This window comes from Chiroxiphia lanceolata, chromosome Z (assembly GCF_009829145.1).
Source record: "Chiroxiphia lanceolata isolate bChiLan1 chromosome Z, bChiLan1.pri, whole genome shotgun sequence".
Taxonomy (NCBI): Eukaryota; Metazoa; Chordata; class Aves; order Passeriformes; family Pipridae; genus Chiroxiphia; species Chiroxiphia lanceolata.
In genome coordinates, this window is record NC_045671.1 from 19,242,955 (window position 1) to 19,258,971 (window position 16,017).

General features: G+C 38.5%; 1 protein-coding gene across 3 annotated transcripts in view; it reads left to right on the forward strand.

The window, feature by feature from the left end:
* The window catches only part of MAST4 (microtubule associated serine/threonine kinase family member 4), a 296,868-nt gene that overhangs the window by 89,013 nt on the left and 191,838 nt on the right, over positions 1-16,017 (forward strand). The window contains exon 1 of one of the 3 annotated variants that reach the window (XM_032675472.1): positions 12,702-12,764. The exons of the other annotated variants lie outside the window; for them this stretch is intronic. Coding sequence (XP_032531363.1) covers positions 12,726-12,764 — 39 coding nt within the window. The 5' untranslated portion in view covers positions 12,702-12,725. Of the gene's footprint in view, positions 1-12,701; positions 12,765-16,017 lie in introns of those variants that run through there. 3 annotated transcript variants of the gene reach the window in all.

Below are 16,017 nucleotides of genomic sequence, written 5' to 3' on the forward strand. Positions count from 1 at the left end.
TTAAGAGATTTATTTTAGAATAGTAGGAATTTTTTCAAATAATTAATTGCCTGTATTCAGTTTTTTTAGTGAGTATAGCTGAATTTATTTTTAAGTAAACTTACTAGAGAGCCAGAGGAACCTGCATCTTGGGTTCCTTTAAATTTTAATTCTTTCTTTCAGGTCTTCAATGCCTATGTGTGAGCAGCTAATTAATACTCTGCAAATTAATGAGCAAGTACAAGGATGGCACTTGTGAGAAGGAAAAGAAGGTATAATAGAAATTACCAAAGTAACTAATCCTAGCTCTGTCTCTAAAATCTCCCCAAAATAGTTAGCTGGATTTCAGAAACACTGAATCTGAACTGAGGACGTTATTTGAATGCTAAACCATTGTATAGAGTTGAAAACCATATTCTTGTTTGACTTACAACTAGCTTAACATCTAAGACTAATCACTGGAAATCTTTTTAAAATGGAAAGTTTTTATTCCTAGGAAATACTATAATTGTCAATTAATGGTAGCAGATTTTCTGTGCTTCAATTGCTTCTAGCTTTTAAGACTGAAGAGTTGTTCTCCCTTATGTATTTTATTTGATTAATTTCTTACCCATGAATATGTATTTGCATTCATATTTCTTTGTATTTACTTTTAACAAATACTTAACTGCAGTTCTAATCCACTAGATAGATCTAATTTAGTAGTAGAGAAAGGGAAATGAACATCCATGTTCATAGACATGCCTATATACTTCATATTTTTACACAGCAAAAGGTTGGAGTAGACCTGGTCCAGAGCTGTGGAACTGTAGTATGTTGACAAGCCTATGATTGGGTACTCTGTTTCACAAATATAGATTTGTTTCTATCATTGTTTGTCTCTGTTTGTCTGTATCATTTTTTCAAAATAGTCTTGGCATACTTGAATTTAAAACAAAACTGTAGATTCAGTTGCTTGATGGAGTTCTAGATGTTGACACCTTTCCTAAGTTGTCTGATTGAAACTAATGGCTTTATTAATTCTTATGCTTGTCTTGCTAATTCTTGGATGTGGTTAAAATACAGATGTGGTGATGTTAGGGTTAACTCTCCTCCCAAGGAGAACTTTCAGTTTCTCAGAATTGAGAACACAGCTAATGCTGCAAACTATCATTAGTTAAAGAAAAATGGAAAAAAATCTCTCACAGAAGACTGACCTACATTAAAAGATCTTGTGAGCATATCCATCTTGTCTTCCAAACATACTCACTTTTTGAGGAAGTAATTCTTTTTCCATCAGCCTCAGTTATCTTCCAGCTTTCAGGATGTATTTGAGTGTAATCTAGAACTGAAAGGAAGTATTGCAGTTTATTGGAGCTGAATAAAGGTATAATCCTCTTCTGTATACTGACAATGGTACAAAACCAGTAGAGGTCAACTATGTGTAGGAGCTAAGCAATACATCCCTAGTTTGCACATGAGTACCATACTTCTGTTTTCCAGGCTTCCCATATGGTCTTCCTCCTTCATAAGAGACTTTGCCTGAACACTGAAAGGCTCACTAGGACCAGTGATAATGAAGAATCTAGGGCTGTTAAAATTACTTTCTAAGCCTGTGTTGTCAGCTGAGCAGGCCTTGTTCTTTTAGATTTTTTTTTTTGGTCTGTAGGACCCACACAGTTGAGGTCAGTAAGCTAGGTTAAATGTAATGCTTCATGCCTAGAACTGAAACTTCTGACTGTATTTTAGTAGTGACTCCAAATAAGGGCTTGTTTGCTGTGATATTTGGGTCGTCTGTGTGTGGTGTTAGTGATGGTTATCTTAAAATGTCATCTAGAATTGTTGTGCCCGTAGTTTAAAAAGAAAAAAGTGGGAAAAGTGGGAAGTGTTACAAAAGTGAGGCCACAAACTTTTCATGCTTGTAAAATTGGCCATGTGAGAAACAAAGGAGTAATGGTGTTTGGCAATAAACTATATGACCAGAAGAAATCGATGTGTAATTGTTTATATCGCTTGAAGTTTAGATGCCTTTCTGGGGATGAAGCTTTCTTAGCTTGTTGTTGGACTTTGCTTAGAGGATAAGTGAACAAAATTATAATCTGTGATTAACAAGGAATAAGACTCGGGAATATAGTAGTGGACTTTTCTGGCCTTAGATCAAAAGCTTCTGCAACTTCTTAAAAGATATACAGGTGTGGAAATGGTAGGGGGATAAAGAGACTAAAAAAGACATGGAAAGCAGGAAGGAACTGGAAAAATGACTGACATTTTGAAGGATGTAGGAAAATTTACCTATAATGCTGCCTTCTGGTCACCATCACAGAAAGCAGTTTACTGTGAATTCATTGTCTGTCAGTTAAGATGTTAATTCAAACACCTATTCATCCAGTTTTTAACATTTAATGAGAAAATATTAACAAGTTGCAAGGAGGTGGTTCTTTGCTTGAGGAGTGTGTGCTGATGTACAAATCTGATTTTAATGGTCTGATTTCCATTCTTAGAAGAATATAATAAAAGTTTAAACTCATTTCACTCACAGCTCTGACTTTAAAATAAATTGAGATAAGACGGGCATTGCGAATACCATTATTAGTGTAGGAAAACTATTGTCTACACTTATGTCTGCATTCAGGATCTGAAGACATAGTGAGAGTACTGGTAACTTTGGAGTGAATGCTCCCTGTGTGGCCGAGGTGAGTAACAGTAGGTTAGGGTGTTATTCAGTGTTCTTATGAGGCAGATACAGTTTCTTTGACTGTTCTTAGCATTCTTTGGAATTTGATACTCATGCAGAATTAGGATAGGATGATTAAAAAAAATGATGTAGAGGATAAGGTACTGCTCCACTGACCTGAATTTTGATAATGATACTTTATATTGTCAAGAAACTTAATTTTTATCATTGTAGAAACTTTTTCCTGGTGCTTCTATCACTGTAGAAAACTTGATTGATGCTGTGGCAGCTTCAGTTAACAGAAATGCAAATAATGAAATTCTTTGAACTTCCTAGGGAAGTTTGGCCTGAAATGGTGGAATTATTTGGAAGCTGATGAGGCATATTCCTTTCTGATAATTTTTTTTGTTGTGGGGTAGTATCCTTATGTTAAAGGATAACTAAATAGGGCATAATTCTAAATTGATGAAGTAGCATTTTAGTTTTCTCCTCTGTAAGTTGACATGTTCTCATGCCTTGGTACTTGCGAAGTGATTGTAATGTAGCAGAGGATGGAAGCAGACGGTGTGGGAACAATAGCTCTCATCCCTCAAGCTGAAGTACTCCCATGGTTCTAATGATAGCTGTAACTCTCAAAACAAAGAGACTCAAACTGGTTGAATGACACTGCTGACTTATAGGCACTGGAGGAGGGAGGGGATACATAGTTTATCCAAATCTCTCTGGTGGGAATGAACATTCCTTCTCTTTATGTGTTTGCTTTTTTTTTTTTTTTTTTAAATTCCACAAAGCAAAGGAGCCTAGCAAGAATTTTTCTGCAGGCATTTTTCAATTTGAGAACATCCAGCAGAGTACTTTTGTGTTGGATGGTACACTGCTACTGCTAATCTCTTACATTTCTAGGTTTAAAAGCAGACGTAGTTTTACTGACCTGAAACGTTAAGTGGATTGATTATCACAGATGGCTTTGGCACATGCTGCTGGGTGTTTGTACCTCTGGGTTTTAGTCAGACTTCCTTGTACATTCATGTGGAATCAGATATCTTACTGCAAAATGCACTTCCACCTGTGGAAGCAGGTGGAAATGTGGACTTTGGTATTTTTTACTATACCTTACCTGTTAGTATTCCTGCAATCCCTCCCTTGTCCTGATATACGGTGATTTAAGTTGTTCTGACTTCACTGCTGTGGTGCAGTCACCGTGTTTGTTTCCCTCTTCTGTACAGTGCCACAGTGGACTGATGATTTTTAGCATCGTTACTATCTCAGTAAAGCTAGAAAGTATTCTCGCTTTTCTCTTTTACCACAATATGCCATATTGTAGTGCATATGTCTATATACAGTTCTGTCAGATTTTTAGTAAATAAATAGTACAGTAGAACCATTGCATCTATTAAGGAGTTTCTTTCAGGGTGGTGTGGAGATTAAGAAACGACATAAGTGCTCAAGTCAACCTAATGTCACTCGAGTAAAAGATATAATAATCAGCAGGAGATTGGTTAACTGCTACTCTCTCATAAATACATTTAACCTCTTGATCATTGCTGAATACCTGCAGTTATGTGGTGCAGTGGAAGATAGTATTTGGTCAGTTAAATTCAGAAATGATGGTTGGCTTTGTAATGCATGGAATAATTTCATAGTAATATACACTTGGCTGATCATAGATTCCTAATTCCCTCTGTTAGGTTGTTTATTTGAGAGAGGATGAAGGTTGGTAGTAAGAAACAAAGCTGAATTATGAGATTGCCTGCTTTAAATAAGGGAGGGGAAACAGTAAGCTCAAGTTATGTAAGACAACTAACCAACAGCTGAAGTGCAGTTGGATCTCATCGTATTTCATTAATTTCATGACCAGTAAAAGCATATCCTGAACAAACTTCCCTAGCATGATGTGCTTTTCCAGAAGCTTGTAACTGTGAATAAATGTTTTTTTGGCATGCTTGTTAAATGTGCTCTGCTTATCAAATATGGGATTGACACTAGTGATCAGTAGGAGAACATTCCCTTTTGTTCCAGACTTCCTTACTTTGCTGGTTTCTAATGGAATTTCTCTCCATGGGGAGTCAAGACTTCAGCAAGGTGAACTATCTTCTGAATTAATTTGGATGTTGAAAGGCTTAACTATTGTTCTTTAATGAAGGAGGGTGCTCTTGTGAAGAAGTGGGACCATGCATGTGTAATGGAAAGTGTTAAATGTTAGAGTGTAAGAAACAGCCAAAAGATAGTAAGAAGAATTACACTTCTTTAAGCTCAAGTACATTAATATGTTATCTCATTGAGAAAATCATGCATTATTACAAGTGTTGAGATTAAGTGCTTCTAAAAAGAAAAACGTGGCATCAAAATAAAGGAGACTAGCTGCGTCATTTTTCAGAGTGATTTCAAAATAAAAAAAGTACTTACACCATGCCAAAGTTTTATATCTGTAGTTGGAATGCAGCTGGCCTAGTACTGATTTCACCTGAGAATCAAACTTCTGTATATCTAAGAGGGATTATTCAAAATGTAATTGCTATTGTTACTCTTTTACCATGAGAATTTTTTTAAGAATTTGCTTCCTTTTCCATATACAAAATCTAAAGTATGCCACTGAGCTCATTGTTAGAAAATCCCTCAACTCAGAGGGTTCTTTACCTATTCTCTGAAAACATAGTTAGATGTGTCGTGCTTTGAATTCTAAGATTGAAAATGGCGTAAGTCCTGTGTGTTTGATGTTAAGCATTCCTTGGGGAGATGCTGAGACAAGTAGCTCAGCAACTTTTGAAAAAAGGAAGAACATTTTAGTGTGTATGTCTCAGTCGTTGTTGAAAAGAGATTAATGAGAGAAACAGATTGTACTCATGATGTGCTTCTGTTTTCAGAAAGAAATTTGTTTTATGCTATTGCATAATTATGGAAAACTTAAAAGATCGGAGGGCTGGCTACCTTGGTTGAATTGGTGATCCAATGCTTTTTGATGCAAAAGGGATGAAGCTGGCACGTCTGTTGTAACCAGTCTTCTCTTGTATGTTCTGTCATTGAAAGAGAGGTTGATTACTTATTTGAAACTTATTTAAAAAGTTGGTTTGCTTTTGCAACAATTATTTTCTTCTAATATTTTCTTTACTGATTTATTACCTTTTTAAGGTAACAAATTAGCCTTCTGAATGAATGGCAAACCCTGAAATGAGTTGATATAAGTAGGATTTTGTCCAGCAGGTGGCATGAAAACCCAGTGTGTACCTACATTCTCCATGGAGTGTGGCTGCTCCTACATGTGTAATTGCAACTGTTGGCAAGGTATATGTGCTTTAGTAGGAAAAAGTAGTTTATTTTCAAGAACCTTAAAAAACATAATCACAGAATCAGTAATATTTTCTTTTTTTGAAGAAATTGTTGCACCCTGCACTAACCTGTGGCTTGCCACTTGTGTAGGTTTATCCGCTCCAGAAGAAGAGAATTAGAGTTTTGCTAACTAAGGAATCTTGAATTTCTCCCTGCTTGTGATCTCTATTCTGAGTAATATATGGTATCTCAGGAGAATAGTAGAGTATCTCTTAATGCATTGCTGGCTCTGGTAGTCAGAGTTCTCTCTTGGATACACAGCAAACCACCTTGGTTTATCTGAATATATTTTTGTGTAATGTGGTAAAGTGGGACACAAATTCAGTAGCGCTCTATCAATCCATGAAGTGATTTTTGCCCAAAAGTCTTTACTTCTGAAAGATGTAAAAGGGGCAGTGCACTTTTCTCTGTGTATGTGTGGACAGGATTGTAATACTGAAGGAGAATAGAGGAAAAAACCTGGTAAGAGCTCACAATTTTGCTGTCAGGCCAGCAATGCCTTCTTCAGTGCTGTAGCTGGGGACTCGGAGGAAGCAGTGCCTTGAAAGCACTTGGCTGGTGAAGCATGTCTGTATTTTTCTCCTGAGGGGTGCTGGTTATCATGTTGCACCCTGAAAGGGAGCTGTTGGTTTCATATGGAACATTTATTCCATATTTTTGTCAGCCCTTTGGAAGGAACACTAGGCAAATCTATACAGGAACATAAATAGCTATGTAGATGAAATACTGTAACTTTTGCACTTTGAATCATAAAATATATGTTGTTTACAGTGTCTAAAATTGTATATTATTTAACATGCATTATTAGTAGTAAATGATGTTGTGGATGTTACTTGGTTCTGTTAAATTCATTAGTTTCTCAGAATTTCAATGTATGTTAATAATTATTATTAAATTGTCTGTATCAATCTCAATTTCAGCCAAGGCAACTTTAGCCCCTAACACTCTAAAATGGGAGAATTGTTTTCCCTGTTTCCTAAAGTAATGTGCAAGTTCATATGATATCACTGCATAACTTCTGTGGGTAAATGAAATGCTGGAAAATAAATCATGAAAGCCAAGTGGTGGATTTTCATTATCTCGTTCAAGTAGTTTGTGATAAAGCTGACCTATATTCCCTCACTGACTAAATATCTTAAATATGCTTTACTGTTAATATCAAAACAAGCAAGCCTTCCTGTGGTTGTATGAGGAAATTCTTGCTGCATACATTGCAGAGTTATAGTTCTGTCTGCTAGTCTGTATGTACAGACTAAAAAGGTATTTGCTGCTTTGAGTGGATTACAGCTTCCCTTGTCTTGGTGATGACGTTAAGTGTGGGTCTGTCAATTTTTGCTGCTAATTTTGATGAAACATCTCACTTCTAGTGCTGTAGCCAATTTCAGTGACACTTCACCGATAATAGACCTTTCAGAATTTGAAAGAACAAGAGGCAGATGGATAGTGTTGTTTCCATAACCTTATTTTCCTTAGAAAACATTAAAAACATTGCATTAAGAAAACTTTTGGGTAATGTAACGATAGGTAGTGATAGTAGGAAGTTTCTGACTTACGTAAGATGTCTAGATACTGATCTGTATAAAATTCTTCAAAGATGTTCTTTGTTTTGATTCACTTCTCGAATGATTTTTCAAACTGATATAAGAAATACATGCACATCTTTCAGCTCCCAGTATCCTACAGGGCTTTTGCTTTCATGCTTTTGTGGTTTTAATTGATGATGATCTGGTATCCATTATCATTTCTAATGAAATCCCTTTTCCCGACAGCATTGTGGAGTGACAATATGGATGGTTTGGTGTGGATGTATACGTATAGGAGGGTTGAAAACTTTTCAGTGATAGTTATTTTTACTGATTTTTTTTTTTGTTGGGAATAAACAATAATGTACTGTGTCTGCTTAGGGTGTTTGAAATTCAGGTAAAACATTGGGGGTAAATTTCTTTAGGAACTGATATTGTTTTCAGAATGCTACAAAACAGGAATGTGATCTGTGTTATGATTTCTTAATCGTATGCAGAATATGATTACTTTGGTGTGGCACATAAAGGTGGCTCAATTTCTCTTATGACTGTTCAGAAAAATAACTTTGGACTCCTCTGTGGAATTGTAATGTCATCTTCCCTTGGCAGTTTATGCTTGAAACTACCACGGAATCACAGAATATACCTAGTGGGAAGGGACACACAAGGACCATCAAGTCCAACTCCTGGCCTTGTTCAAGACAACTCCGGGAATTACATTATGTGCTTGAGAGCATTGTCCAAGTGCTTCTTGAACTCTGTCAGTCTTGGAGCTGTGACCACTTCCCTGGGGAGCCAGTTCCAGTGCTCAGCCACACTGTGGGTGAAAATCCTTTTCCTTATATACAACCTAAACCTCCTCTGACACAGCTTCATGCCATTTCCTTGAGTCCTGTCATTGGTCACAAGTGTGAAGAGATCGGTACCTGCCTCTCCTCTTCCCCTCACAAGGAAGTTGTAGACTGCAGTGAGGTCTCCCCTCAGTCTCCTCTTTCCAGGCTGAGAAGACTGAGTGACCTCATTGGCTCCTCATTTGGCTTCCCCTCCAGACCCTTCACCATCCTTGTGGCCCTTCTTTGGGTGCTCTAATAAATTTGTATTTTTTTATATTGTGGTGCCCAAAACTGCACACAGTATTAAAGGTGAGGCCGCACCAGTGCAGAGTTGAGTGGAATGATCACCTCCCCTGACCAGCTGTTGATGCTTTACTTGATGTAACCCAGGACACCGTTGGCCCTCCTGGCTGCCATCAGCCAGGACCCTCAGGTCCTTTGCTGTGGGGCTGCTCTCTGTTCAAAAATCACAAAAGCAGTGTTTGCAGAAGCTTGTTTCAAAACCATTATAACTACAGCATCCAAGAGGACACACTCTGGTGTGCTCTAATTGTTCTTTCTTCTCTAATGTGCTTAGAGAAAGGCTGCATAGGAAGTAATGTTTAATATTTCCATATTTTTCCATTCCTGTGCTTGTAAAAACAGCTATCTGTAGTTATAGTGTGTCCACTTACCTAGATTTCTGAAAATATGGCACAGTATTTTAATTTTTCTGCTAAGTCACTTGAATAGCTTATCAGTGGACAAAAATATGATGAAAACCTCCCTTTTTTGCAGTGCTGGGGTAAAGTTCCTGTTATTTCAGATTGCAAGTTATCAGAATGTAAGGCAATTATTTCATTGCTTGTTATCTGTTCTAAGCACTGGAATATTCACATTTAGGAAGAAAATAATAATTTTTAAAACTCAGTGATGGTGGTTGGATACTGTAGAGTGTTTAAGGTATAGGAAATAGCCCTGACAGAGATAGATTTAAGAGCAGAATACAAGCGGATTGTTTCATGTGCATAATAAATGTGATTTGTCATATGCTGCCACCACATGTAGTATGAAAGTGGCAGCTACACATGGGATATGTTTATACATAAAATTAAATTTAAATCTGCGTTATAAAACTTTAACTACATATTCATACATATTTTTGCATGCTTAGATTTTATCTGGTTGATTGGCTGATTTCAGTAATCACAGTGATTTCTAAATTCCCCTGGTTTTGTCAGTCAGTATTATTTTCTAAGTGAAGCAGTATGCTTAATGCAAAAAAAAGGGTAGTTGAATAAGGATAAAAGCTTCCTAAATTTGTGTAATTGTCCTGAAAATTATCTTCTACCATGTTTCTTTTCAGCTTTAAATGAACATGTACTTGGAAGAATGTATCTAAATTAATTCTGAAACATCCTGCACATTTAGTTATGTTAAATGCTTCCTTTATAGGGGAAAAAGATTACTGGGAAAAATAAATTTAGATTATTGACTGTATTTCTTTGCCTCCCCTGATGAGGGGAAAAAAAAAGGAAGTTTCTTTGTTCATACACTGTACACATGTGCTATTTTGTGGTGCATGTACAACTGAACTGTGCCTTTCTGATACAAGTGATGTGAAGGAATCTGTGGGGCATTTTGCTGTTTCATATATATAAGGATGGTAATATTAAAGTGTTTCAAAGAGCATGCTTGTACTTAATGATTTTCCTTCTAAAACATAACTTTTACCGTGCCGTGATCTTATCTGCCATGATTTCAATAGTGAATGTAACTGAAATAATAATCTGAAAAATAATGAAAGCTTCCAGAAAAAAACTAGCAGGCTTTACATGTTTTCAAACATACAGATACGCCTTTGGCAATATGAATCTAAAGCGATTCACAGATTGTGAGAAAATTCAGTCAATGCTTCCCTTGTTAGTTGCAACTCTCTGCCTTTCAATTCCTTCCTCTGCCTTCAACACCTTTATAAATTGCAGCACAAGCCTGGGAAAGCTTCTATAATTGACAGTAAATGCACTTCTCACTGAAAGGTAGTTTTATACTTTTCTACTTGAGATTTATCTCATCTTCGACTGGAAGGCAGTCTTCTCTTTGTTTCATTCTCCTGCCTTCTGCTATTAGTTAAGTAGCTGTACCAATGATCTTTAGCTTATTGCAAAACAAAGTAATACTTGCACTCTGTCTCTAGTTGGATAGTTTCTTCATGCATGTACATCAGTCCTGTCTGCTTCTGATCCTTTCTGTAAATTGTCCTTGTACAAAATTACAGCTTCTGTGATACTTGAGGTGTTTTGTGAGGTTATGGGCTTTTTGCATCTGTGCCTGTCAGTGATACATTACTTGAAGGTATGACTTTTTTGTGCTGTTGTTCAAGTAATGACCTCTCAGCTAGTGGGATAGGACACTTTTAATTCATACATATATATTGGACAGTTATGCATAGTTAGATAGACTAAAATGGTGGTTGGAACAAAACTACACCTCAGTATTATTTACCTTTAAAGGAACTGAGAAATTGAGACTTAGGAGGCTTTTTGTTTCAGTGATTAAAATAATTCGTGTAAATATGTATTTAGATTGCATATATAAATGCAAACAACATTGCGGATGAAACCTGCAGTGTGTTGTGAGAGACAAATGGTAAGGTTTTGCCTCTTACCCTTGAAACTTGACAGTCTTTGGCTAATTCATTTTTGCCACCCTCACTGGAGGCATAACAGCAGCATTTAAATTGTCATTCGCTTCTGTCTTTAGAAATAGAGAAGGATGTGAGGACACATGGTTGTGAATGATTGGGACAAAATTTTAAAGTGTTAACAAAGAAGAAAGAAGATGACACTTAGAAAAGGAAAATAGGAGTATTGGGAGGAACCCAAAGGAGATAACTGTGTATCCTTAATGTAACTTTTTTCTCTGTTTCAGACAGGTGAGGGATCTAGTAGCTTTTCAGTTTGATTCTGTAAAGTAAAAAAGTTTTCACTAGGTTCAGCATGCTGCTTAAAGAGATTATATACTTGAAAAATTAATTTAGGAGGGTTGAGAAGCCTTTGTTACAAAGGTCAAACTTGATGGGCACAACACCCCCTTCTGGCCTACAAATCTGTAAATCTGTCGATGTATTTGATTTTTTTTCTTGTCTCCCTCTTGTGGAGCTGGATTTTTGGTCAGTATGAACATCTCCTTTCTTTCTGAACTGAAATACAGCTCTAGTCCTGTAACCGAGATTGGTGATGGCTGAGTTTTAAGCCATTGACCTAATGTGGTGGATGCATTTGGAGCTGGAGACATGGAGAGACAGCAAAGGGGAAACCCGTTCAGTTAATGTCACTGTGTAACTTAGGTAAAAATTGACTGTTTCTTTAGAATAATACAGTTGGAGGTCTCAGAGAAATGTAGTTGAGCAAGATGGCTGATTTTTTTTAATTTTTAAATTGTAACAAGTGTAAAATAGTAATGTTAATGCATTTCAGTCATATGAAGAAAGGGTGGGAGTAGGGGCAGAGAATACAGCAGCCTTTTCTTTCTCTGTTCTTCAGATAAACTGTTACTGCTCAGCGTTATCCTTTCGTCAGTCCTTCATTTTTTTTTCTTCTAAATGCCTTTGCTCCTAGCAGGTTTTACTACTATGAAACGTACATGGACTACTACTCAAAATGATGCAATCTGACAGGAAATCAATATTTCTTTTTCATACTAGATTTGAGGCTGTGATTGTCATAATCCTTATTTTAGACTGTTAATGGGTGAATGGCTAATAGTGTGGTGACAGTTGTTAGAAAAAAAAAATCAATGGTTTGTTTAACCAGCAGCTTGACAGATAAGAAAACTCCAATACCGTTTTGCTCATTATAATGTGTGCTTTCAGACGTAACCTTTTCGGATTCAGGACCTGGTTTTTCACCTAGAGGAGTTTTGCTTGGTTCTGTCGGGTCAGCTGGGCTGATGAGAGGCGCGCGGGCGCCAAGCCCAAGGTCACAGCCGGACCTGCGGGCTGCGGTGTCCTGCACCCCTCGGGCAGCCCATCCTCTCTCGCTGTGTTCTCCGCAGCCTCACACGGGAATCCCGTGGGGCGCGGTTTCTTAGGCAGTGCTTTTATAACGCTCTACTGCAGTTCCATTTTGTAAGTAAACGCAAACTTGTCGTTCACCTCTTGCCCGCCTCGAGTACAGAGCAGACGAGCCGGGGCAGAGGCGAGGAGCGGTCGCAGCCCCCGTGTGGGCGCGGGCGGTGCCGGTGCGCGGGTCCGGACCTCGCGCCCCGAAGTTGCCGGTCACGTGCGGCGGCGGCGCCAATCGGCGCGGCCGTGATGTCAGCGCTCGGCAGCTGCGGGGATGCGGAGCGGGGTCCGGGCGGTCCGGCGTGCCCAGGCGGTCCGGCGTGCCCAGGCGGCGCCGCACGGCGGGAGCGCGCCGGGTCGGCGGCATGGACGAGCCGGGCATCCTGCGGCGCCGGGGGCTGCAGGTAGGGCCGGGGGGCGGCGCCGCGGGGGGCGGCCGCCGCCCGTCCGCAGTTTGGAAGTTGCCCTCCTCACCTGCGGCCGGGCGCGGTGCCGGCGGGCTCGGCGCGGGGGGACACCTGTGTGCGGGCGGGGCGCGGCGTGGCCGCTGCCCGCGGAGGGCTTGGGCAGCGCCCGCCCGGGCTCTTCCTGGGAACAGGCAGGGTAGGGGCAGGAGCGGCGGCGGCGGTGCGGTTCTCTCCGCCGGCCGAGCTCCGGAGCGGGGCGGCGGGCGGGCATTGCCGGGGGGAGAAAGTTTGTCCGACGCCCGGCACTCCGGTTACAGCGCACTTTGTGGCCGGGGCGGCTCTGGGATGACTTTTCTGCTGGCGTTCCTAAACTCCAGAAAATGCCGTATCTCAAAGGGAGTGTAGGTTATGACACAGTGTTGGTACCGTATGTTGTTTGAATCCAAGACTCGAGCCGTATACTCTCTTAGGACAATGCTTTAAACGATCAAAAAATTAATTTTTTTTGCAGTGTATTAATATAGAGCATGTGACCACCGTCGGATACAGAGTGCAGTTACTTTTTTACTCTTTCACCAAAATGGAGCACCATCTCAAACTACATCATTACTGCCCATTGTTCTGAAAGCCCTTTCCTCAAGTCGATCTCAGCGATGAATGTACTTCCTTTCTTTTGTTATCCTCCACATTCGCAATTTCAGTGGGAGGAGGGTGAAGAGGAAAGCCTCCTTGCATTTGAGATCATTATGTAGTAATGTAAATTAAAATGTTGAAGATGCACTAAACCTGCACAGTTTTGAACTTTTTGGGAAGCCCTTTCTGATCAGTGGTTTCAGCTTGGTGCTGCTCCAGTGTGACAGTTTCTGTTAGACAGATGAAGGCAAGTAAGATCTGTAGCCCGTGTTGTTATGGAGCATACAGAAGTCCTGGAACTCTCTTGGTTCTCTTAGTCTTTTAAGAATCCATTAACTTTTCTTTAACTTTTTGTGTGATAACATTTGGCTGTGGAAAGTGAATAACTTTCATAAAAAGATTTTGGTGCATTATTCAGTCCTTAATTCATAAATATTTGCTGTAAGGTGATTGTGAAGTGGAAAGGAGGATCTCTTCTGCAGGTTGAGACTATGGATGACAGCTTTTAAAGAAGAGGGTATAAAAGTTTCAAGAGGTAGATCTTCACAATGAAGCCAGATTTCCTCTTGTTAAACCTGCTGTAATTCATTCAGTAGTGTAAACTGGATTTCTACCTTTTGACAAGAATTGAACAGCAGTTTGGTCTGATTAAGGGAAAACTTAAACCTCCGTGTGAAAGAAGTGCATCGAATTCTACACGTTATTTATATTTTATTTTATTTTCTGTAACTTTAACAAAGTAATTGTGGCTGAATAACAAAACTATTTCAGAGACTTGCTTACGGTCGCTTAAGAATATTAAAAGCTACACAGTGAATAATCCTATTACCAGAAAGGCCAATTCAGACTTGCAGCATATGCAGTAATAAATTGTTTTTGAAGATGTGTACCTCATGACTGTCATTAGAATCTGGTTTTAGAGTGGAGAAAATAAGCCAATGGTCAGAAGTTTTCAGGTTGACATACTACCATCTAGAGAAAGATGGGAGGGGGAGAAATCCTATTTACACGCAAGTTACGCTTATTAGACCTTTAAACTGAATCTGTCTTTTACTGTCCTCTTGCTCCCCTTATGTTTTTCTGTTGCTCTGTTTTTATCTTCATCTGTTGGCTATGCAACTAGCCTAGAGAATTTGTGAGTGGGAAAGCAGGTGATATGACATGTGACGAGGAGTGTTGCTGCTGTTTAAGTTCAGTCTGTAAATATTAAGTCTCTGAATTGTCTGCTTTGCTGACCTTTTGATTTTATAGTACATCCCAAAGTAGTGACTTTTTTATTTTATAATGGTAGTATATGTTTTTACCATTTAAAAAACCCTCTAAACAATTCTCTTGCCATTGTTTTCTGTGGGAAACTGTCCCCTCTTCTTTTTCATATGTTATTGATACTGTCTTTTAAAGAGTATATTGAGTATATTATATTGAGTATATTCTGAAAGGGATTTAACAAAAAAAAAGGAAAAACAAAACAAAAAACCCCCACCTCAACAAAAGCAACAACCCTCCCAACCAAACAACACAAAAAACTCCAAACCCTAACAAACCCCGCTCTCCCCCCAACAACAACAACAACAAAACATCAGTGAGGGAAAGAAAAGGACAAGATCTGAGTTAAGACAGTTCTGAAATAGCTGTGATCTTCAATATAAGGTTAAATAACTTCATGTGACTTTGTCAGTTCTCTTGGTTAGAAGTAGAAACGTTAAAAGCAGGTAAATCTGCTTAAAGCTGTGTGCTTTCTCAGGTGAAGTTGCATTTAAATTAAACCAATCATATAACAAGAAATAGCACATGTTTAAATTAAAAGCCAGATTGTTGTAACTGCTTTTTTTTTTTTTTCTCTTTGTGCACAGTTTGCTTCAAAGCTTGATTTACAGGACACACAAGCCATTTCCTTTTAGACGGGAACCTGATATAGTTGTGTTTAATGCCATGTACCATCATGCTGTGTTTAAAAAAAGCCAGGAAATGGCTTGAATTGAATCTCAAAATGTAAGCCTTAAGTAAATACGTAGACTTGGATAAATCTTGTGTTGGATTGCTATGTAAAAGGTTTTTCTGGTGCTCAGGCTTCTGAGAGAAACTGAGACTTTATTTTATTGCATCCTGAATACATACATCTGTTTAATCTTACTACAACCTATTTCTAGTGTCCAGTTACTTATGTTGGTTGTATTCATGGAAGAATAAAAGTTTCTGAATCTATAGTATGTGCTCTTTTTTGATGAGGAAATTCTGAAGCTTTAATTGCAAAGAATACTTTTTTTGGTAAGAAACATTAGGATAAAATTGACCATTTATTTAAACTTCTAAAATTTGTAAATGTAGTTTAGTATAGATTGAAATAGTTGTCTCTTGAAAATAAGTTTAAAAAAGATGAAAAAGCTAACTACCTATAGCATATTCTTAATTACAGTTCTTGATTGCATCCTGCTAACAGCCTGTGTTTGGTCTTTCTTCCATGAATTTGTCTAGTTGTTTGGCCAAGCAGTGTTCTTTATATTGCCTTAAACCAAGGACTCTGAACCCACACAATGGTGGGTAAAGGTAGCACATACTTCCTTGAATCTCTAAGAAGGATGTGGGAATGTGGGAGAAACCTTATTGCCAGATGCAG